Source organism: Mytilus trossulus, chromosome 1 (genome assembly GCF_036588685.1).
Source record: "Mytilus trossulus isolate FHL-02 chromosome 1, PNRI_Mtr1.1.1.hap1, whole genome shotgun sequence".
In the NCBI taxonomy this organism is placed as follows: Eukaryota; Metazoa; Mollusca; class Bivalvia; order Mytilida; family Mytilidae; genus Mytilus; species Mytilus trossulus.
The window spans coordinates 79,572,447-79,597,418 of NC_086373.1; the positions used below are offsets into that span (position 1 = coordinate 79,572,447).

At 30.9% G+C, this 24,972-nt stretch overlaps 1 protein-coding gene across 1 annotated transcript in view; it reads right to left on the reverse strand.

Annotated features, from left to right (window-relative positions):
- LOC134696039 (laminin subunit alpha lam-3-like) overlaps nucleotides 1-24,972 on the reverse strand; it is a 107,843-nt gene that overhangs the window by 61,196 nt on the left and 21,675 nt on the right. The window contains exons 2-11 of the mRNA XM_063557631.1: nucleotides 23,731-24,023; nucleotides 12,047-12,289; nucleotides 11,125-11,184; nucleotides 9,480-9,602; nucleotides 3,691-3,780; nucleotides 3,191-3,302; nucleotides 2,287-2,405; nucleotides 1,492-1,656; nucleotides 1,125-1,280; nucleotides 300-440 (exon numbers count right to left, since the gene is read on the reverse strand). Coding sequence (XP_063413701.1) covers nucleotides 300-440; nucleotides 1,125-1,280; nucleotides 1,492-1,656; nucleotides 2,287-2,405; nucleotides 3,191-3,302; nucleotides 3,691-3,780; nucleotides 9,480-9,602; nucleotides 11,125-11,184; nucleotides 12,047-12,289; nucleotides 23,731-24,023 — 1,502 coding nt within the window. The remainder of the gene's footprint in view (nucleotides 1-299; nucleotides 441-1,124; nucleotides 1,281-1,491; nucleotides 1,657-2,286; nucleotides 2,406-3,190; nucleotides 3,303-3,690; nucleotides 3,781-9,479; nucleotides 9,603-11,124; nucleotides 11,185-12,046; nucleotides 12,290-23,730; nucleotides 24,024-24,972) is intronic.

Here is a 24,972-nt window from a genome sequence, read left to right on the forward strand (position 1 = left end):
AATTTTATTTTGGCTAAGCAAATTGCTTCAAATCTATCATTATTGACCAAATATTTGATCAAAAAGAAGCAAGAAACTAGTGCTGGGCAACCATTATGAAAATAAAATAAAACATTTCAAAATCATGTTGGTTAAACAAAATCAGAAAGAAAATTCTTCCTATACATTTTATATCATAATATAAACAAATCATATAATCTAAAAGCATCTCTAAATTGTTAGAAATAGTTTTATGACATTATCATGATCATGACAAAAAAATCCAACCTTTTCCTTAACTTATACAAATAGTTCCTTACCTTCATCAATCTTAGATCAGAGCTCTGGCATATAGTTGATATACCAAAACAGAAACATTTCCTACAACCATCTCGATTGTTTCTATCTAGATTATAATATCCCTGCTTGCATTGGTCACATGTTAGTCCTTCTACATTTGGCTACAATGTAAAAAAAAAACTTAAATGCATGGATGAAGTTTAACCTAAAAACATAAATAATTTTTTTATGATTCAAACCTTTATATTTCTTATAAAGCCTATGAGTGTTGAGAAATCTTCAAAGCTAAGATTACTTCCAGATTATAATAACAGCATAATGTTAATTATAGTAAATTTCAAGTCTGCATACCTCTCAGGTACAGTCAAGTCAGCAAAACAAATGCCACTAGCTTGCATTTATTACCAAACAATATCTGAGCTATCTCCCCTTATTTTGAAATGTTTAAAAATAAAATGAATCAAACACATATATTGTGTTGGTTTTTTTTTTATAGAAAATACAGTCGTAAATATGATAAAACACATAACAGTCTATATTTGTATTAAAAGTTTTATTCATGAATTACAAACTACTCTTAAAGTTTGCACATTTTATTAAAGATCTAGACCAGTTGTTATCCAAGATGGAAGAAGACTACCCAGCCTCCTGATGCTTCTTATAATTGTGTGTTACTAATAAGTATTTTGAAGAACAAAAATTTTATTCCTGGTATCTATAATGAGTTTTCTGACATGCTACCAGTAAATGAGTGATAGTCAAATAAAAACACTTATAATTCTTCAATCCTGACATTTAAAATAATTTCTGAAATGTCGTAAGTTGTAATCAACAGTGATTCTCACCTTACATATACAATTTCCATCACATCTGGAAGTATCAACTGACCCACTAGGATTACATGGACATGGTTTACAATACGGGTATCCATAGTAACCAAAGGCACAGTCATTACACTGACGGCCACCAAATCCTGGCTTACATATACAGTCTCCAGGTTGCTGAAATATATGAAAACACAGTTTCAGGAGAAAAGCTTTAGATGTGAATTAAACAAAGTTTTGAAGAGTGCTTTTGTTCTTAATTTATCAATATATTGTATCACACGTGACTGCTTTTCACACACAAGCATTCAGAAGTTTTTCTTAAGTTTCATTCTTAACCATGTCTTTTGATCTGAGAGTCAGAACAAGTTTATGGAAAACAACTTACAAATCCTCCTTGAACACGACTATCATCTGTATAACATCTGTCAGTAGAGCCTAATGTTTCTCTACATCTGCACTGCCTACATGGATACCTTGAGGTGTGAGGTATACCAGAGGGACGATAATAGCCATCTATACACTGTTCACAATTTATACCAGTAGTATAGTCCTGAAATAAAATCAACTATTTGTTAACAATATTAGAAGTAATTGGTTGACACTGTAATTGATTTTTGTAGATGCTGATTTTTTTTATGTGACAAATTGAAGCATGGCTTAATATGTTTTGTTGTACAGTTGTGAACTCTTATGGTCCTGTTCCTGTCAATTCCTGTGTTTTCACATTAAACAAAGCAATGCTTTTCTCAGATTTTTTAAGATTTTTTTTTTTAAACTTGATCTGTTGGATATGTACTGATTAATATTCAAGTCTAAAACAACATGATTCATCTATTAATTGAAAATGGCTTTGAATTAAGCTTTGGGAGGGTGTACTCTTGATAGATAGGTCATTTGTGTTTTTTACTATTTTTGAGCTTCTTGCCAGCTGATGAGTAAAGCACTTTCAAACGGTTTGTCTACTACTGTGTTGGTGTGTTATTCTACGATCAAATCCATATTGAGTGCTCTCTCTTTGTTCCATTATTTTGATGTGAGTGGAGTGGAGAGTTTATTGTGCTCCATTTGTTTATGAATAGTTTCCTTTTATTTTCAAATGTAAATTGGAGGAACAGTTCAAACTATCCTTTGAGTTAAGTAAAATGATAGGTGAGAAACCTTATTTGATATAGATTCTTACCCTACAATTGAGACATACACCACCTCCATCATATTCTCCTTTGATATCTAAACTTAAACCTCTGGCATCAACGGTAGCATTGTAAACACAGTCATCTGCATGGTTGTGACAGTTACACTCTGTCAAAATAAACAATTCAAACATCTATTAGATATGGCTTATATTGTGATCAGGTTGGTCAAAACAAAAGACTTCGTGGACCATAGGTTTTAAAATTAAAAAGTTAAACTATACAAATTTGGAGATGAATCAATAATGCACAAACGACTGCATTAATAGCATAATAGGACATATGGTAATTGTAACAGTTACATTCTACCAAAATTTTACACATAATTTCATAATTTCATCTACTTTGCAAGTATTTTTTATTGTTTACCTTAAGTTCACGACATACAATGTTATACTTGCATCATGTCAAGTCTAAATTGGATTGTCAAATCTGTTCATCTTATTGCCTGGTTTAGAATGGGTGCCACTATAAATGCAGGGTTGATAATTTTTTCCATTTATATTTCAATTTATGTTGTAATGTTACATTACTGTCTCAGTTTAAGGTGAAGGTTTGCATAATCTAAAAAGTTTAAACCAGCTGCATTTTTATGCACCTGTCCCAAGTCAGGAGCTGTTGCTCAGTGATTGTCGTATGTCAGTGTGGTTCATTGGTTTCTCCTCTTTTTTATATAGATAAGACCATTGGTTTCCCTGTGTGAATGGTTTTACACTAGTCATTTTGGGGCCCTTTATAGCTTGCTGTTCAGTGTGAGCCAAGGCTCTGTGTTGAAGGCAGTACTTTGACCTGTAATTGTTAACTTTTTATACATTGTGACTTAGAATTGATGTCTCATTGGCACTCATACCACATCTTTGTATCCATATATATCAATATATTCCAATAACTTACTTTCACATCCTTCTCCAAGATGACCTGGTTGCCATTGTTTCTGATAATATCCTGGACAACATTTCTCACAGTTATTACCACAGGTATTGTGGGTACAGTCACATGATAATCTCTACAAATAGAAACATATTTAACAAATTAAGTTAACCAATTATAATCTCCTAAATTAGTATGAACAGTCAAAGTATCTTATTTGTTGACATCTGGAGCAATGGAAACATGAGAGCAATACTGGGCTGATAAAAACTAGGTATGATCAACATGAAATTCTTAACCAAATCTTATTTACATATTAAACTTCAAGATAATTTCAAATCAACCAAGGAAAACTAAAATTCCATATTACTATTATCCTGAGGTAAAAAAAAATTGCATTCCTACAAACACAAATCATTCCTGACTATCCCACTCTAGATTGAAGCAGTTGTCCAAAGCCCAAAACTTATAATTTTCTAAGCTATCATTCAAAACCTTAAAGCTTTAATGTGTATTGTACTTACATCAGTGTTTGCAACAGGTTGACAGTTTACAGCATGACCATAACAAATACACTGTCCACCAATAGATATGTCTTTAATGGAATAGAAATACTGAAAAAAAAAGATAGACAATAGTAAAAGGCATTATAATATAAATTTTTATTCTGTGGATCCATTGTTTTAGTGGGTAATAATTTTCCTGGATTCATGAAAACTTGCATTTTCCTGGATATTTAATTTCATGGTTATGTCTAAGTCTATCTATATACAGCCTTGGGTAAAATATTTGTAATAGGATGAACATTTGAATTTGTGGTTCACATGAACGAAGGAAATCCATGAAAAGTGGTATTCAACAAATAAGAATGCTATAGAAACCCCAAATAAAAAAAAACTAATGGTGCTTTGAAACACCCAAGATATAATTATGTTTATGACTAAGAAATGTTTTACTGCAATGAAATGTACGATTAATATTCTAAAACTGCCAAATTAAAGGTGTTTTTTTCAACCCCTTTTCATATGCATCCGGTTGTGGTGTTCTATGAGTTGTTGTTATTACACAGTGGGATGTTACTGACTATCCTTTTAGGTATAACTGTGTGCCAGCACTTGCCAAATCATACCATGTTCTAAACAGGAATATTGAAATACACACCCTGTTCTAGACACGCTCAGAAAATGTATCCAGTTCTAGACCATATAAATAGATTCTGTTCTTGACCTGGGTTCTAGACTGTATCTTAAACCGTTAATTAAGTGATCCTGTTCTAGACAAATACTTTGTGTCTAAAAAAGACCCTGTTCTAACCAGCAGGACATGAAAAAGCGACCCTGTTTTTAGGCACACTAATACCACTAAAAGTGTAGAAAGTAGCCCCCTGGGGTTTACACCTTAAAACATAAACCATAGTTTTAAGCAAGGGTTTATGTGGATCATTTTAAATGATCAGTCTCTCAAATTGTAGACTCCCTCTTAACGAAAAAAACATTTCATCTATTATTTATTACTTACAAAAAGTAATATGACACTCTCCTGCTGTTTACCTATTATGAAATGTCATACTGTATGACTATGGTATTATTAGGTGATGTTATAATATATATACCGCTGATGACATTTATGATGGAACTCATTCATAATATCACATTTTCTCTAGTATACTGTAATCATTTTTAGGTTATGAAAAATTATTATATTAAAGGTACATGATTTATTACTAAAATAGATCATTAAGAACGAATTATGAGAGAAAACAAATTGTACGATAGTGTTATTGTGTAAAATAAATGTTTATACTTATAGAATCATGTTAGAATATTTATGACTTATTATTTCCCTCAGGAAAGAAGTAGGATTTAATACTTCTGTTGTATTAAAGTATATAAAAATGTCACTATTCCTTATTTAGTAGTAAATGAATCTGACCAAAAAAGTTTACTAGCAAAGGTCAGTTTTACGTATTAATTTCCAGTCTGAAACCACATTCACATGGAAGGTAGATATATTGAGCAACATATCTGTACACTTCAAAATTACAGTTATCCACCATTTAGAGATATATACAGGAAAGGTTTTTCAATGTCTGTAAGGATTTTTTTTTTATGTCAAAATAGCAGAACATGATTAAATTTGATTAGTCGTTTTTAGCTCACCTGGCCCAAAGGGCCAAGTGAGCTTTTCTCATCACTTGGCGTCCGGCGTCCGGCGTCCGGCGTCCGGCGTCAAGCTTCCGTCGTTGTTGTCGTCGTCCGGCGTCGTTTACTTTTACAAAAATCTTCTCCTCTGAAACTACTGGGCCCTGACATTTTCAGATGAATCTGACAACCCATTGTTGGGTTGCTGCCCCTGAATTGGTAATTTTAGAAACTTTTGCTGTTTTTGGTTATTATCTTTAATATTATTATAGATAGAGATAAACTGTAAACAGCAATAATGTTCAGCAAAGTAAGATTTACAAATAAGTCAACATGACAAAAATGGTCAGTTGACCCCTTTAGGAGTAATTGCCCTTTAAAGTCAATTTCTAACCATTTTTCGTAAATTTTATATATCTTTTACAAAAATCTTCTCCTCTGAAACTACTGGGCCAAATTATTCCAAACTTGGCCACAATTATCATTGGGGTATCTAGTTTAAAAAATGTGTGGCGTATCCTGCCAAACCAACCAAGATGGCCGCCATGGCTAAAAATAGAACATAGGGGTAAAATGCAGTTTTTGGCTTATAACTCAAAACCCAAAGCATTTAGAGCAAATCTGTCATGGGGTAAAATTGTTTATCAGGTCAAGATCTATCTGCCCTGACATTTTCAGATGAATCTGACAACCCATTGTTGGGTTGCTGCCCCTGAATTGGTAATTTTAGAGAAATTTTGCTGTTTTTGGTTATTATCTTGAATATTATTATAGATAGAGATAAACTGTAAACAGCAATAATGTTCAGCAAAGTAAGATTTACAAATAAGTCACCATGACGGAAATGGTCAGTTGACCCCTTTAGGAGTTATTGCCCTTTAAAGTCAATTTCTAACCATTTTTCGTAAATTTGATATATCTTTTACAAAAATCTTCTCCTCTGAAACTACTGGGCCAAATTAAACCAAACTTGGCCACAATCATCATTGGGGTATCTAGTTTAAAATATGTGTGGCGTGACCCGCCAAACCAACCAAGATGGCTGCCATGGCTAAAAATAGAACATAGGGGCAAAAGGCAGTTTTTGGCTTATAACTCAAAAACCAAAGCATTTAGAGCAAATCTGACATGGGGTAAAATTGTTAATCAGATCAAAATCTATCTGCCCTGAAATTTTCAGATGAATTGGACAACCCATTGTAGGGTTGACGTTCCTGAATTGGTAATTTTAAGGAAATTTTGCTGTTTTTGGTTATTATCTTTGAATATTTTTATAGATAGAGATAAACTGTAAACAGCAATAATGTTCAGCTAAGTAAGTTTTACAAATAAGTCAACATGACCAAAATGGTCAGTTGACCCCTTTAGGAGTTATTGCCCTTTAAAGTCAATTTTTAACCATTTTTCGTAAATTTTATATATCTTTAACAAAAATCTTCTCTGAAACTGCTTGGCCAAATTAATCCAAACTTGGCCACAATCATCTTTGGGGTATCTTGTTTAAAAAATGTGTGGCGTGACCCCCCAAACCAAACAAGATGGCCGCCATGGCTAAAAATAGATCATAGGGGCGGGCAAAAGGCAGTTTTTGGCTTATAACTCAAAAACCAAAGCATTTAGAGCAAATCTGACATGGGGGTAAAAATGTTTATCAGATCAAAATCTATCTGCCCTGAAATTTTCAGATGAATCAGACAACCCATTGTAGGGTTGATGTTCTTGAATTGGTAATTTTAAGGAAATTTTGCTGTTTTTGGTTATTACTTTGAATATTATTATAGATAGAGATAAACTGTAAACAGCAATAATGTTCAGCTAAGTAAGATTTACAAACAAGTCAACATGACCAAAATGGTCAGTTGACCCCTTTAGGAGTTATTGCCCTTTAAAGTCAATTTTTAACCATTTTTCGTAAATTTTATATATCTTACAAAAATCTTCTCTGAAACTGCTTGGCCAAATTAATCCAAACTTGGCCACAATCATCTTTGGGGTATCTTGTTTAAAAAATGTGTGGCGTGACCCGCCAAACCAAACAAGATGGCCGCCATGGCTAAAAATAGAACATAGGGGTAAAACGCAGTTTTTGGCTTATAACTAAAAAACCAAAGCATTTAAAGCAAATCTGACCAGGGTTAAATTGTTTATCAGGTCAAGATCTATCTGCCCTGAAATTTTTAGATGATTCAGACAACCCATTGTTGGAATGCTGCCCCTGAATTGGTAATTTTAAGGAAATTTTGCTGTTTTTGGTTATTACTTTGAACATTATTATAGATAGAGATAAACTGTAAACAGCAATAATGTTCAGCAAAGTAAGATCTACAAATTAATCAACATGACCGAAATGGTCAATTGACCCGACCCTTAAGGAGTTATTGTCCTTTTAATTCAATTTTTAACAATTTTCATAAAATTTGTAAATTTTTACTAACATTGTCCACTGAAACTACTGGGCCAAGTTCATTATAGATAGAGATAATTGTAAGCAGCAAGAATGTTCAGTAAAGTAAGATGTACAAACACATCACCATCACCAAAACACAATTTTGTCATCAATCCATCTGCTTCCTTTGTTTAATATTCACAAAGACCAAGGTGAGCGACACAGGCTCTTTAGAGCCTCTAGTTGCTTTTATCTTGGTATTTGTTGTCTAGTCAGTTTACAGAAAATCAGTAAGGTATTCCAATGACCCTTTCTTGTTCTGTTTTGAAAAATGTCCTGCAGGCTGCAGATTATTTGACCTTAGAACTACAAGTGTTCAAATTTCTGCAAAATTTGAATTAAAAAAAAACAGTTCTAAAATAGAATGAACTTCACCTATGAAAGTTAGATATTGCATGTAAACTTTTACACTGAAAGATGATGAGCAGAGTATAGTGAAGACTCAATACTTTGGAATCTTGTGGCTACATGATTACTTAAGATTGTATTGAGGAAAAAGGGATGTCAATTTGATTGGTTAACTTCCAGTGATGATTATTTTACCTATATGCAATGAAACATTATGTGAAATTTTGTCCATAGTACTGGACATGATACAAAATACTTCATCATTAGAAACAAAGATAAGTTTGGAACAAGATTTTGAAATGCGCAAATTAAACAATGACTAAGAGGAGAAAACCAATGGTGATATTACACCTTAAGAGGCCTAAAATTTATAGAAAGATTTTACACAATATTATATATTCTACAAATTTTGCATTTATTCATTCAATCATCACTTTTTTGTTTTAGTTTACAGTTGGCACTGTCAGCCTCTAGTCTGATGTACCAGGTTAGAAAAACTATATTCAGACAAGTAGGTATTCGAAAAAATTGTAAGAAAAATATCACAATATTGGTCTTTAGAATAGTAGTTTGAAAAGATTTTGGTGCAGACAAGTGTGTATATCATAGATTTTAAGAAAATGGCATGACTTTTTCAATAATTGTAAAATCTGGGACAAGATAACCCAAAATGACAAATATGTTTTCTGCATCAATAAATCTCTACAATTGTGCACTTTAAAGAACCTGAAAATAATGAAGTTATGTAACAAATGATAAATATCTATCCTTATACTATGACATGTTATCACAAAACTTTACAACATGTTTTCTGTCATAATACACAAAGTAGGTCTATTCTTGACCCCAGAATAAAATTTCTCCACCCTCTTTTCACTTGGTTTTAAATTATCTTTTGAAAATGTTTACAAAGATTTCTTTAGAACAGATAAACTTTCAAATATAGGGATGCATGTCAGTTCAGTGGCACATATAGAATTACAAAAAGTGGGGCACATAATAGAAAATGTTTACAATTTCTCTTCAATACTAAGTTGGCATTTTTTGGTGTCTAATATAATCAACTGCATGTGAATTCATTATAATTAGTTGGATTCAAATTTTCGTGGATCACTTGGGTACAGGTGAACCACAAACCTAAATATTCAACGAAATTGTATGCAGACTTGGGCAAAACCATGAAATTGAGTGTCCCTGAAAATACAAATTTGTACCCACAGGAATAAATCAATCCACAGAAGTCCCTGTATCCTCTAAATCTACTAACTTAATGAAAGAGGTAGTCCTACATCTTCCTAAAGAAAGATATATTCAAAATTCTATGCATGTATTTTTACTTGCAAGAAGTAACTGGAAGGTCCTTAAATAAAATACCAACCCTTTCTGTAACTGAGGGATCTATATATTTAGACCTGAAGTAATGTCTAAGAGTCATCAAATCAGCATTCAAGGTACGAATCTTCTCAAATCTTAATCTAACATATCTGGCTGAGGTAAATTCCTACAAAGACAAAATGTTTTCTTTAATTCAACTTTATCTGTAATTTCAACATTAGCCTGTTATTACAATGCAATACAAGACCAATACCCAGTATGACCCTGTATGACCCTGTATTGCTGCATGCAATCAATTAAGGTAACATATATACTGAAGCATAACTGATCATTTTCTTTCCATGAAGCCAAGAAAACTTTGTACACTGAGAGTTATAAAATTTGAAACTTTCTATAGTCAGAAAGTGGCTGCACAATGGATGTACAAATTGTTCACTTGCTGCTGAAACTGGTAAACCAAATATTATAAAAGTCAAGAAAAATTTGACAAAAAATTTCCTTGTTCATTTAGTGTTGTAAAATTTCAAACCATTGGCAAACAGGAGCTGGCTACACATTAGATGTTAAAAAAATGCTTACTTTTATATAACAGTGAACACATTATGAAGCTGCAGACCAAATATAAAATTATACCCTTTCATAGAAGCCAAGAAAAGTGGGATGCAAATTTTATTCATAAGGTCTTTTGGCCAAATTGACAGACAGAGTTGAGTGGTTGCTAGTTTTGCTCTTGCCATCAGCATTTGCAGGTATTAATACATGGCAGAATATAGCATAGTACATTATCAGTTCTATGGCACACCTCTTATGTTACTCTTACAATTATTCGCCTGTTCTTTGCATATAGTTTTATCTGCCTCCTTTGTTTAATATTTGTACTTTTATGACAATAAAATAAACAAAACATGAAATGTGCATTTGATGCAGACAATAACTTGTTTAAAAGTTATACTGTTAGAGAACATTTTCAATTTGAATTTCCTGTCGTTTTGTGAGTTGTAGCATTTCATGGACATTCTCAAAATCAAAGTGAACAACAAGATTACTTTTCTATAGCACATCTGCTATTTCAAGTTTTGGAGTTTTAAAAAATCCAGGTTAGGAACAAGATTATTGCAAATGTCAATTTGTATGATGTACAATGATAATCATCTTTATTTGGATGAATGAATTTTGCATGTCTGTATCTGTAACAAGCTAATTCTTCAGTTGGCATTTTCTGGGAAGTTCCACATAGGTACCATGATAAGATCAACTGAAGATTGTAATGCTGAATCAGAGACCAAATTATGTCTGTAGACATTTCTATGTTCAAGCTCCCAAAAGCAACTACTAATAAATAAGCTGCATTGCTATGGAAAATTTAAATGAGTTATTTTAACAAACCTAATTAAGGTAATAGCGTATTAGAATTTTTTAAACACATGAGGAAGTTGTATTACTTCTTTCAAAGGTGTTCAATACTGTATACCATAACAAAATAATTTGGTTTCCTTCTCCTTTTTGCGTTGAAAGCAACATCAAGTCTATAAAATATGTAGTTGCTTAAACTTGCTTCCAGTGTAGGTTTTGATCTCAAAAATTTAAAACTAATAACCAGCTACTGTCTTAACATCATCCAGTAATTTATTAGAAGGATCTGTTTCTAGGCATATAATATTCTATTAATTTTTTTAAAACAAACTTACCAATAATTTAGAACTTGGTTTATTTACACCAGGCCTTCCATTGACTAGGGAAACAAAAATCTGAAATATAAATAGATAATCAGACTCTGTTTCTTTATCCATAATTAAAGATATTTTTTTTTATTAAATTCTAGAAAAACTATGTCACTCTGAAGATTTGTTTACTCAGACTCTGTTCTTAAAAAGGGAATGAAATCACTGAACTATCTTTAAAAAATAAGTAATTTGACTGAAAATCAGTTTAGTTTCCAAGCAAGCATAGTTGGCCTTAATTATGATGCTTCTGTTCATCAAATACTAGTAAAATCATATGCATATATAAACCTTGCCAGGACATGTAATTCATTATAAATTCTGGCACACATTTCTTACAGCCATTACCTTAACCTAATAAACTCAGACCCTCCTCTGAGCTGCATCTTTCTCATACATGCAAGGGCCTGAACTCTTAACTCCATAAAAACATGTTATGCTCTTAAATTTTGATTACTGCTCTTTGGATAAGAAAGCCAATCAGCTGTAAGTGTAATGTTAATGTGATAGGGGATCCATGGCTCATTTTGAATGATTGATTGATACTTTTTCATTGACTAGATCTAGACCTTCAGGCATTAATGTAGCTATTGTAGACCAATAGAATAAATGTATTATAATGATAGAATAATTTTGATTGAAAACATTATCACTAATGACGAAAACCATCAAAATCTTGCTGTTAGGTGTGATTTCTTCAGCTGCTTGAATGACCAGTAATTGTTTTACTGAAAAACAACAATAATACATCTGTTCTTTTAATATTTGGTTATTTCAAGAAATATCTTTGCATATCGAAACCAACACCTTTTTCTTCATTCACAATAAAAAAGATTTCTTACCTGCTTTGAGAAGGAAACAACTCATTATAATTACAAAATCTTCTTACCTCCCCATTTTCTAATTTCCTTATTTTGGAGTATCTAGTTGTACATATGACTTGGTCATCTGTGAGGTAGTTAGGTATACCATAAGTATCTGGTAATCCATATTCCCTGAGACAATCTAACCGTGTAATCCCAAAATACTGCCATGGTGTAAAGTTCTCACCATCTACAGATTTTTCAAGAACCCAGTTGCCTGGACGAGGGGCATTAGCTGCTTTTACTATCACATATGCTACTTGATAAACCTGAAAAATACAAGCAAATCTTTAAAATCATTTGTATTTGGCATATCTAAAGGTCGACCCAATACTTTTAAATTTTAACATTTCTTGGTCTAATTACAGGATGATATCCATTTATATTAAAAGGATATCAAGATAAACCATTCATTCATAGAAACAGTTTACCTCATATCTCATTTCAATCCATTTTGAAATTGATATCAGTTATTTTGCAATTTTATCTTTTCAGTTCTTCTGCCATATCAAAAGTAACTGTACATTATCAAAGAGTCAATTTAGGGAAAACCAGAGGTTGCATATGGAATTGTCCAATGTGGCAACTTAAGTTTTAGTATTAATTATATGAATCCATTTTATACTAAACACTGTCAATTTCAAATACCAAACAAATGCAATTAACATGTTTCAATTAATTTGTTCAGGAAATATAGATATGATTCTCTCCTAAATTATATAAGTTTTTCACTCATTATATTTGATTTATAAAAACAATTCTCTCTTAAATTACATAAATTTTTCATTCAATAAATAAAATTTATTAAAACCATAAAATTGAAATAATTGTAAATCATTTGATTAGAAATGTAAATTTCTGTGAATTATGGGTTTGATCAAGCAAAAGCACTGAAAAGCACTAGTTTTTATGTCACTAAAAGTCATGGTTGATTTTAACTTGTCAAATTTAAATTCTATTTGTCAAATAAATCAAAAGAAAAAAGAAATAAATTAAAATTAAATGCATAATTATAATTGTCATTTCCCACCCAAACTGCTTTAATGTCTTTGTTTCTGAAGTTAAATATAAATAGAAATATCCCATAACTTAATGGCATGATATTTAAATGGCAAAATGTCATATGATTTCATAAAACTTTGCTTTTAAACTAAGTTTTCTCAAGCAAAAGTTAAAATGAAAACACATAAAAATAAGAAAAGCTATTAAAAGATTTAATGAAGAAAAATCCCCTGAATCTTTAATGTACACACTTAGATGCACACCTGTTTTATAACTTTAAGAAGTATTTTAATTATATAATAGGTTAAGTACTTTGAGTATAGTTATTCCAGATTTGAAGTTTTACTTTTATAAACAGGAGGTATGGATATTAACAGTCATACCTGATTTTGTGGTTACCTTTAACAAACTTATAGTCTATTTCTTAATTCATTTACCTGCAACCCTGGCAGTCATTCATAGATGTGTGCTTACTATTGACAAAACATTTGAGGTTAAAAATCTCAATGAAACCATTATAGAAAGGTAAATAAGCATTTGTGGGTGTCAAAACTCAATCACAGTGCAGTTTTTTCTACAATGGACTGAATTCCTGTATTTTATTATTCAACTTTAATTAGATGTCATTCTGTGGCATTCTGTTAGACACAAAGGTAGAATTACTTTCAGTTAAGTACTGGTATGCTATTTTGTGTCAAAATGTTAAATACCATTTAAAGTCAATTTTAGCTTTATCATGCTAAAATATCATTAATGCCCACAAGGAACCAAACTTCACTTTTTTGCACTAGCAAAATGAAAACACATACAATGTTTTGAAATATATTAATTATATTCCATTAACAAAATATCATTAGAAATTGTTGGATTTAACAAAATTTTAAGACTGAAATTTGTGGAACATCTTTATCAGTTTTAGAGATTTAATACTAGAAATCATCTAGAAATCATATGACGAGGGCTTTTATGTCAGCTGTACAATACGGATTTCACTACATGGTGTTTATGAAGGCAACTATTTTTGATATGACTTATGCTAAATAGTTTTGTCTATGTAACAGTAAATTTATGCCAATTATATATATATAGCCTATCCACTTTGATGCCTAATTGAGCAATAGAATTTGTCATTACAATAATACATGTCATGTCAAACTAGCCTGTGTTTTTGTTAGAGTTATCTCTAAGATAGGTAAAAAAACACTTTTTTATTTCAAGTGTTCCCAAAGTAAAAAAATCTTTTCTAACTAAATAAAGAATTTTTATCATTGGAATGCTGTACAGAAATGTAGATTAAATCCCCTGACTTTATAAGTGGGGGTTGAAGTAAGAAAATCTTTGTATGGGGGCTATTTACAACACAATAATGACAGACAAAACATCAACTATCAGCAGTTAAATATTAACAAGAGGATCAACTGATTGTAGTATCATCACTATTTTATTGCTCTTCAGACTACTATCAGTTACAATGATAATCTTGATAGTCTGTAAACATTGTAAAAGTTCTCATAACTTTTACATGAGAACTTTTACATAGTCATTAGAAATACTTCTTCATTTTATATGTGGCAGTAAGTTTTTCGTGTGACTTGGAAGCTACACATCCAAGTCTTTGAACTTAAAAGGATTGTGAACTCTCTTTTAAATTTTTTTTTTTTTGTTGTATTGAGCAGTTAACATAAATTGTGACAAAGCAACTGCTGCAATGAAACTTAACTGACCCACTTTAAACTCGGAAAAGTAATGTATGGAAGTTCCTAAATAAAACCACTGAATATTGTCAAATATTGTGACTTTTTGGTTTTTTGTGTCGATGTTTTGCTGTCTCACTACCATATAACTCGTATCTCAAACTTTGTCTATTCCTTTTTATGGAAAATGTATCAATTTAATACAATTTATGAAATGATTAATGGTCTCAGATGAAAACTTTTAACCTCAATATGTCCCCTGTAATTCCTTTGGAATTTTGGGCTTTTCCCCCAAAAAAATCTTAAAGGTTAGATAAAAGAATTGTGCATGCCAAAGTTTTCAATGGAATTGTTTAATTTACAAACATTTTAATTCTTAAGAAGGTAAAAATGACACTTAAAATATGAACTCAGTAACAGACTGCTGTGTTTCTGACTTTTTAACCTTACACAAACTACAATAAGCCCTATAGATACCCAAATCAGGCAAATCCTGGATTCTTATTGACCTTACTTAAAACAATGTTGTTTTTTCTCATTGCTGAAGACTATACATTGACTTGTAGGTAGTTCACATGTGTGTCCTTTTCTGTTTGGTGGATAGTTGTCTCAGTGGCAATCACACCATCTTAATATTTTAATATCTGACAGCATTCCTCTTTAAGCCATACAGTAACACAAAATGTCAACATTTTATATGGTCAATATACAAAAAAATATTTGACCTTTTCAAGGGCAATAATGTTCTACTGTGCACCCTTACTGTGCTAGTGAAAAGATCAAAGTCCTCTTCCATTTAATACGTGACACTCTTTGAAGTAGGTTCAAACATTTTAAATAAAATAGAGCGATAAATCATATGCTGAATATGGCTTTCAAATAAGTTGTTAAAGGGTGAAACGGGTGGATTGATAATTCTTCAATAATCTGTGACAAAAGAGGAAGTATGGATATGTCATGCACTCTATTATGCAAATACTGAACCATGCACTAAATTAAAGGAAAAGTTCCAGATTTATTATGCAATTAAATAACATGTAATCATGTTAAATTAAATAGTAAACTGCATTATAGGTGTCTCTTTCATCTTTTTTAATTATATTTAATTTAAATTTCAAGCGACAGAAGGGTTTTATTATCCTGCCATGGTTAGATCTTAAACAAGTAGTAAGGTCTGTAAATTTACCAATTATCTATGTACAGAATATAGTTTAATTTCAAACTGTTTTATAAGGCATGCACATGGCAATACATATTCCCATATTAACTCTATTGTTGTTTTTTTTGAAAATGTTTATTTTTGCATTTTGCCCACTAAGAGGTTTCGACCAATGACAGAATGAATGTACATTGTAAGTATCAAAAGGATTCCAGCTTTGACTAAGAAAAAATATAAAATTTCAGGATAAAAACAATGATTCTGATAGAACGAGATATACAAGGAAAAAAGTCCCACAAACAGTACAAAAAAGGCACAATTCTATGGTAAATTCTTTTGCGTATATAGATATAAGAGGATGTGGTATTAGTGCCATTATGAGACAACTCCAAATCCAAGTCAAAATTTGTTAAAGTAAACCACTATAGGTCAAAGTACAGTCTTTAACACAGAGGCTTTGCTCACACCTAACTGCAAGTTGATAATTTTCTTCTACATAATTTTACAAGAAAGAAAATGCATACAAAGCAAAATTAAGTTGATGTTATACAAATAGAAAAGATATGACATGAACGTTCATTAGACAGAAGCCACCATTCATTTAAAAGACAACTTTTAATATGTATATATATACAGTAAGAGATATAATGAATACCATTAATAACATACACAGCTGGAAAATTTAATTGAAGGTATATAGACAATTTAAAAGTCATCATGTCAAAATTAAAGTACCGGTATGTTCATAACATTAACTGACAAATTCAGGTCATTTTTTTAGATCTATTTTTGCCCAGACTATTTGTGGCCAACAAATCTAACTGTTTAGATCTAATCCAATTGAAAAAGTTTAAATATTTGATGACTAAATAAAACATATATATAAATCAAATATTAAAAATATTTGAGCATTAATGTATATTTATGACTAACAAATACCTGGAAAAACTTTTCTGTAATTTGTTCCAAAAGATTTTTTTTCAATAAAACATCAATTTTCCTTTAATTTCAATTCTCATTTAATAAAATATTTCCCCACTGGCTTTTCAGATATGATCAAATGTTTTGTACAGTACATTTATTTTAATTTTGCATTAATTGTTTCTTTTAAGTTTATCATATATCATAAAAAATACTTTTTGTTATTAAAAATTACAATGAAATCAATTCAAAAACCACAAAAAGCCAGGATTAACCAATCAGATTAACTGATGTCTAGACAGGCCTTATTTGATACTGGTACAAATATGTTATGTATTTCTAACTAGCTTTTAATGCTCTTTCTTTCCCACCTAGACCATATACTGAACAATAAATGTTTAAATCTGACTACTGATCAAGTGCTTATTAGTAAGAATATATGAGGTAGGCGCATTCACAATACAAAGTTTCATGAGTTGCTTGCAACAATGGACTACCCAATTGATGTGTATAATCTTGAATATTTTCAAATGTCTCTATTTATAAGAATTGTGATGAATGCATCTCTTTATGCTCCCAGAAAAAAAACAGAAGAGCTTAAAAGTTGCTTTGATTGTCCATTCTTCTTCCCTCCTACTGTACAAAACTGAAGCTTTCTTAAGATGTTAAAATGGAACTTATACCTAGAATAGCCTTTTGATTATTGAGATCAAAGTCAACTAATGCTTTTGATATGAAATAAAGTTGGCCCTCTTGTGCCACTTATATCAATTTTTGAAGATTTTATTTTTTTACTGGCCTGCTTGCTGTAGCTTGGACAGATACATGTAAGATGCCTCAGTGATCACACAAACCATAAAAGAGGTAAGCTTTGAGGATTTTTTTTAGGTTATGGCCGTCTACAGAAGGTCAAAAATCAACTCTAAAGTTATTTTTCAAATTTTTAGCCAAGAACCAAGCAAACAGAAAACTCTGGTGTTATCATGAGAAGATTCTTGCAACTGTCGTCAATTATAACTACATAATCAATAAATAGTATAAAGAACAGTTATCAAGTTGACAAAACTACTGTACTAGCATCAAATCTCACAACTACCAGACTACAGTAAGATCCATGGGTGATTGTACAATCACATGGCCTTAAGATAAAGGTTTCACCTCATTCAGGAGAAATAGGATAATAAGCTTCATTAAGGAAGTTATAATAAGATATTGTATCTTGTTCCTAAAATAATTTTCCCATTACATAAGTATTATCATTTTATAACATTCCTATTACATGATGTGTAAGTCAACATAATGGTTTGTGTTAAAACATCTGCCTGACGGTCAACTTAGTCCATTAATAAAAACTTGTATGTACTACTGGTATAAAAGTGCAATTTACAAGCACCTAATGCAGTACTATGCATTGGAGTCTACAAAAATGAAATAAGCTGAAAGGAAAGAGTTCAATGTAATGGCGGATCAAGAAATTTCGAGAAGAGCATGCTTCAGGGATTCCCTACATTATCAAAATATTTTTCCCACAGGAGAATAATGTGTGTACATATTTGGCTATGAAATGGATAAATCCCAAAACCAAAACACATCTCAAGTGACCAAACAGTGTCACATAAGGAACAAATCAACAAATTACAATAAAGTTTAAGGCTGCAAGTTTACCTTTGATTGCTTAAATCCATTTTATTAGAACTCAATTGGATAATTGTCTCATTGGCAATCATACCACATCTCCTTTTTTATATAAGAAAACTGGTAGAGACTTAAAATTTCAGTATTTTGGGTAATATAGTTTTGTTCTGAGCCTAACCTTGGTATGTAGTACTGAGGATACACTGTAGACTGACAAAGTATGCGGGAAATTTACTAACTTAACATAATGTGTAAAGTGCTCCTTAATGGGAGGATTATTTTCAAATTATATACCAAAATTTTAAGTTTATAACCCAAAGTTTGTGAAATTTAATGTCAGGTTTCCAGGTACATGTCTTTAACCATGGCACTTAATAGAAAAAGATATTAATTTCCAAATTTGTATTTAGTTCTATTTTGTTAAACAATATATCATAATAATATGTTGGCTTTAAATTTACCTCGATCAGAATATTGATATGTATAGCACTAATAAATTTGAAATTAATGTCATTAAATCAGTCCCCTAATAGTAAAAAGTTATTCCTGGGTTTTGTTTCAGTTATGTATTACATTGTATCCTTGAGTTGCAGGATTTCTTGGCTGAGTTGAAGACCCATTGGTGGCCTTCTGCTGCTTTTCTGCTCTATGGTCAGGTTGTTTTTACTTGCAGAAATCCTATATTTTGTATAGTACATATTAGAAATGCATTCTTTTAAAATTTGGCAATTTTAACAAAACTTTCTTTAATGCAAATGCAAATCTAAATATAAAATTTTACAAATTGAGCATTAATTGACAACAATAACAATGGATTTTCCTTTAAAACTCTTTTCTGTGAATGAGTTCTTTTCTATCACATTAATTCATGACTTTTTTATGCTTGAAGTTGTCCAGAGTAAAATCTTTTCTGCTTACAAGGGAAACACTTGTGTCTGAGAATTTACCTTATAAATGTGTTTATATGTAATGAAATTCTTTTCAATATTATATGGAGTTGATTTAATCTTAAAGTGATATATTTCTTCAATAAACACAACAGCTAATTTATTTCCAGATAGAGATCAAAACTAAAAGCTTTGATAAATAGATTTAAATGAAAAAAGGAATATTAATGAAATTTGGATTTACCTCTCTGACTTAGTTAAGATTACAAGTGGTATGAAATAAAAACTTCAGACACTATACTATAGTGATTTGTACTTTTTCATTCATCATTTATTTCAGAATGAGATAACAGAAACACCAACAATGACAAAGAATACATTAATAAAACATTCATCACCATCCCTAAGATAATTTAATACACGAATACAGTGATAAGTTTCACAAAAATCTTACATCTAAAGTTGGTCTAAATTTGATAGTCTAAGATGATCTTAAGTTTACTGAAGTGTTCATGACTGACGATGAACTTTAAGTAGTAGGATTTTTTGTAAAAATTATGAGAACCTGATCCTTTGTATTGGGTTTTCTTGACCTAGAGGCTCAATGGATCCTTTGAGTCTAGCGAGCTTAGTAGCTGGCATTCCTCTATGTCATGAGGCAAAATGCTTTTTTTGTTATCATTCAGTTTATATGCTTTGATATAGAAAGGTGTGGAGGAGAGAATACCCCTTTCCAATGGCTATAGATAATTATCAAAGTTAACAAAGGTTCTATAAAGGAAATGTTTATATTGTTGAATGTTTGCAGACACATTAATCTATGAACACTTCAAAAAGCTCTTCAAATAACATTGTAACCTATATTTGTAATCTGGCTTGCAGAATACGATTCAGTGAATGGTCATAGTCAAAATATACCAATAAAATGTATGTCCTACGGTAATTATGAAGAAAGTGTTTTTGATACAATTATATTTTACAAAAGAAAAGACCTGCAGTTAGTTTTACCCAGAGATCCCAGGATAAGAGGATTACAAATTAACAATTATTTCTACTTCAATTGCTTTTTAAAGTTTTTGAAATATATGCAAACATAGATAAGCTAAATATAAATATGTTTATGTCCTTAATGGCCTTACATTGTAATAAAAAAAGTTTTATACATTTTACATTTAAATGCATTTTCTAAAGAAAAAAGTTTTAAAAAATGAAGACTACAAATAGTTTTTGCATTAATTTAGGATTAGTCTCACTCATGAATGGCACGCTAACCAACAAGGAGAGTGAACTTGAAAAAAGACATTCTGAATTTCTTGTCCAAAGTCAGGCATATTAAAATAACTCTGACAGAGGTTATTGTTGCTGTATGCCTTAACTCTTTTGGTTTATTGTATTTAGCACAAATCAGGCTGTTTAAGTTTTCTCTTTTGAATTGATTCAAGTTTTGTCATGTCAAGCTTTTTATAGTTTAGTTTATCATATTAGTTTTGCTCATTGTAGAAGGTTGTACAGTGCCCTACAGTTGTCTACATTCTCATCCTTTAGTCTCTTGTAAATATTTGTCTCATTTGCAAACATTACCACACCTAGTTTCTACTATCAACTTCCAATTTTTTTTTCATTCTCTTATACAGGGCAACAATTTTTTTTCACAATAGCTGCTTTTTCAATTTAAAGGTCAGCCTTAAAATTAAGTTATATAATGATGGGCTGATACAAAATTTTGAAGGCTATCCTTATCCAGCAATTGCAATAATAAATAAATTATTTCTCCAGCAGATCAGAAAAGTATTGGCTTACTTAGGCTTCCTAAATCCTTGATATTTATTACAATGATACAAGTCAGTAATTTTGTCACGATGACACACAGTTATAGAAAGTTGTCCCTTTCATTCCTAAATTGGCAAAAGATTTGTTCAAATTTACAAACTTAGGCAGTAACAAAAATAGACCATTCATAAAATATGAAAATTAATACCTGTGTTGTAATGATTGATCTGATCATAAATGATTTCATTTTCATTTTAATTTATCTAATGAAGAGTGAAACACTTATTACATTACATCACAGTAAAGTCAGTTTATTATATAACTTGTTTCCATAATGTATTACAGTAAGTTAATAGATTACACATAAGGGTGACCTGGCGAAACTAATAGCAAGGTCTCAATGTTTGTGAAATAAAGCCCCTGCATTAATTCAGTTTATCAACAAAAAAGTTAGCTTTTAACAAAAGTCAGATAGTAACTTATTTTTAAAATTTGAGAAAAATGAGAAAACATAAATATGGACATCCTACTACTATTTTTCAGTTTACACATTATGTTTGATAGTATAAATTCACTACAGGCACAATGTGTGGCCAGTGTTTTATGAGAGGAAATAACATATATATGTAAACATATAATAAGATTGGAATTTCAAGTTTTAGATTAAGAACTTTTTTTAAGTTAGAATTAAATGTGAACACAGCCTACATATTGGAACATTTTTCAGCCTATTCACTGTACTGTATCATACTTTGATTCTAAGTCTTAATTAGGACATTCATGAACATGTACCTTTCAACAATAAATCAAATCTACATATATATATGTATTAATATTAAAATAATACATGCATTCACTGAATACAAGTTAACAAGTGCACCATAAGAGCAATGTAAGGACTTTCAAGAACATATTGTAAAATTATACTTTCTGTTCAAAATAAACTTTTTTTATCATTTGATATATTACTATTTTTCCTTTTTAGATTGGATGGGGAAGCTATTTACTCATACAGTGCCCCATGAGCAAAAACTAGGACTGGAACTCCACAATGTCTTTGAAAATGTGCACATATTTGTTTTATATAAGCCATTAAAATCGTCAGTACTGGACAAGAGAGTCTAACTAAAATTTTGCAGATTTACAAGTTTATCATGTAGACTGCTGTTGTCTTATATATGCAGTTTGAAACTTTCTGCAAATTGAATAATGTTCAATATTTAGGACACCTACATGTAATGTTGTCTGGTTTTGGAGTGTTTGATCAACACTTTATTTTTCAACACACATATATTTTATGACTCAAGCAAACAGGTAAAGAAAGGATGGTTGTCTTTTTGCTGATTCACAAAATGTAAATTCAATACTGATTAATAGTTAACAGTTCAAAGATCGAAATCTACATTTCAATCTAATGGAAAGAATGAATATAAAAAGACAGTACAATAAATTATAGCTGTTCAAAAATAAGAATCATTTATAATTGGTGAAGTCCCATGATGATGTAGTGTTTAAAAATAATCAAGTTCAAAATTGATTTACAGCTTATTCTGTTTTAGGTTGCCATAATATATTTTCAACTATTTTAGATTCAATTATCCGTTGGATACCAATTTTTGTGGATTTCGTTGGTAAAGGTGAACCACGAAATCTAATATTCAACAAATGACAAGTTTTTCTATTGGCTTGAATGCAGACTTTGGCAAAGCCATGAAAATACTGATGAATATGTAAGGATTACTAATACATGTACATGAACATTGGTACCGACGAAAATAAATGAAACCACAGTAGTCTTTGTATGCCAAAAGGGCAAAAAATAAAATTAATCAACCTTTAAGATATCTGATTTTAACTTTTAATAAGATACAGCAACAGATATTTCAGTTCCCACATCTTTTGTCATACATCTTGTTCAATTCTTTCTATATTGGATATCGAGTACCTATAAACAGATTCTTGGAATTTTCAAATAAAGCTCAAAGATTATTCTGGATTTTAATGACACTGTCTAACATTTCTTTCTTGGTAATTCTGGTTTTGCCAGCTTAAACTGCATAATAAAGTAAATTATATTAACTTTACTTCCATGAAAAATGTTCATGCATTCAAGTGGTAAGAGTTTCTCTTATATACCAGATGCTTATTGAATCATTAACAAGCACTACAAGAAACTTGTAACATGCATACACTTGCGTGCTAAGCATACACCCATCGTAATTCAAAGTATCCAAAAACAGGAAGTAGCTGTCTGACAGATCTGAAAAGTTTTCACACCTGAAAACTTATCACCCAAAGGCTGCTGACCAAATATGAAGTCATACTGTTTATTCCAAGTACTGAACAAATGTGTTGGAAAGACTAATGAATGGTTGGGCTGATCTACAAGGGGGATGAAAAAATAGCACCTTTGTTAGAGTGAGGTTATAATAATATCTGTCTATGATTTCATAAACACCTTACACCAAAGGATTTTCTATGTGCATTATATTTTGGATTGAAAAAGGCATCTCTTGTAAACTATCTTCTTAAGATTGAGATCTTAGTTCCTGTTTCATTCTATCATTTATCCATTTCATCCAACTTTGATTTCTTGCTTCAAACAATTATTCTTAATTTCTGGTATGTTTCATTGTTCCTACCTGTTTTAAATCTAGTGTAATTGTGACATAGTTATATTGGTCACCATTGGTCAAGGATGGACTTTGCCACCATCTGTTACTACCATCGATGGCATTCCAGATAGGATGGCGCTGACGTCTATCTTGGCTTCTTGCATCACATACATCACAATGCCGATTTTCTCCAGGAAAAAGTTTGACATGTTCCACTAATTTACAGAATTTTTCTTTTCCCTGAAGTCCGCATGTGGCATTTGCTGTTATATTAGAACGGGTGGCCAAGTTCAGAATATCAGGAAATAAAGCTTTAGCATCTGAAATTACAAAAAACAAATAGTTTGAAAAATCTCAAATATGTAATTATAAATTTGGTACATCACCACTATTTCATTGCATAAAAACAAAGTTACTAAATCAATCTGTTCGACAAATCATCACTGTTTCCTTGTATCAAACTCTACCTCGACTTCCTCTACCATTGTAACAAAAATACACTGCGGTTTGTGAAAAATACATGTTTTCAATAAGCTTTTCTTTTATATTTTTGCTACTATATATATATATACTGTGCAAATAATACATAAAAAGTAAATGCTATGAAAATTGCTGAATGAAATGTCAACCTATCATACAAATAGAGAAACTCAGAATAACCATATAGTCTGTTTGTAAATGTACTTTTAATAACTGGAATAATATTTTTCAATGCATTTTTATGAATGGTTCACCTTGAAAATGCATTAAATATGTGTCACTGTATCTAATTAAAACACAAAGCTCATTATAAATGTCTATTATGTTTAGAATTCAAGTAGTGTACTAGCTTAGAATGATAAAAAAAGAAGGCCAAGTGTGGCTAAAAACTTTCTTAAATTATTGTAATTGCTAACATTCATTTCATTTGAACTTTGGTGGATAGTTGTCTCATTGGCAATCATACCACATCGCCTTATTTTTATACAAGTTGAATACAACTTCAATTTTATAACTATCATTTTTTTTTTATATCCATTTACTTTAGATATAGATTGGGTAGCCTTTTACCTGTTTAACTTTGAAGAGAGAACATTTTAATTTATGAGATAAGCTTCCTTTACTATTAATGGTTGTATCCCCAAACAACTGACGATAAAAACTTAAACTAAATAAACATAGAACTGCAATAACCAGCAGTAGTACTAAATTAAACAGGCATTCTGCCAGGAGTGCAGCTGCACTTCAATAACACAATTTATGAATTTGCAAGTTGTCAAAATTAATATA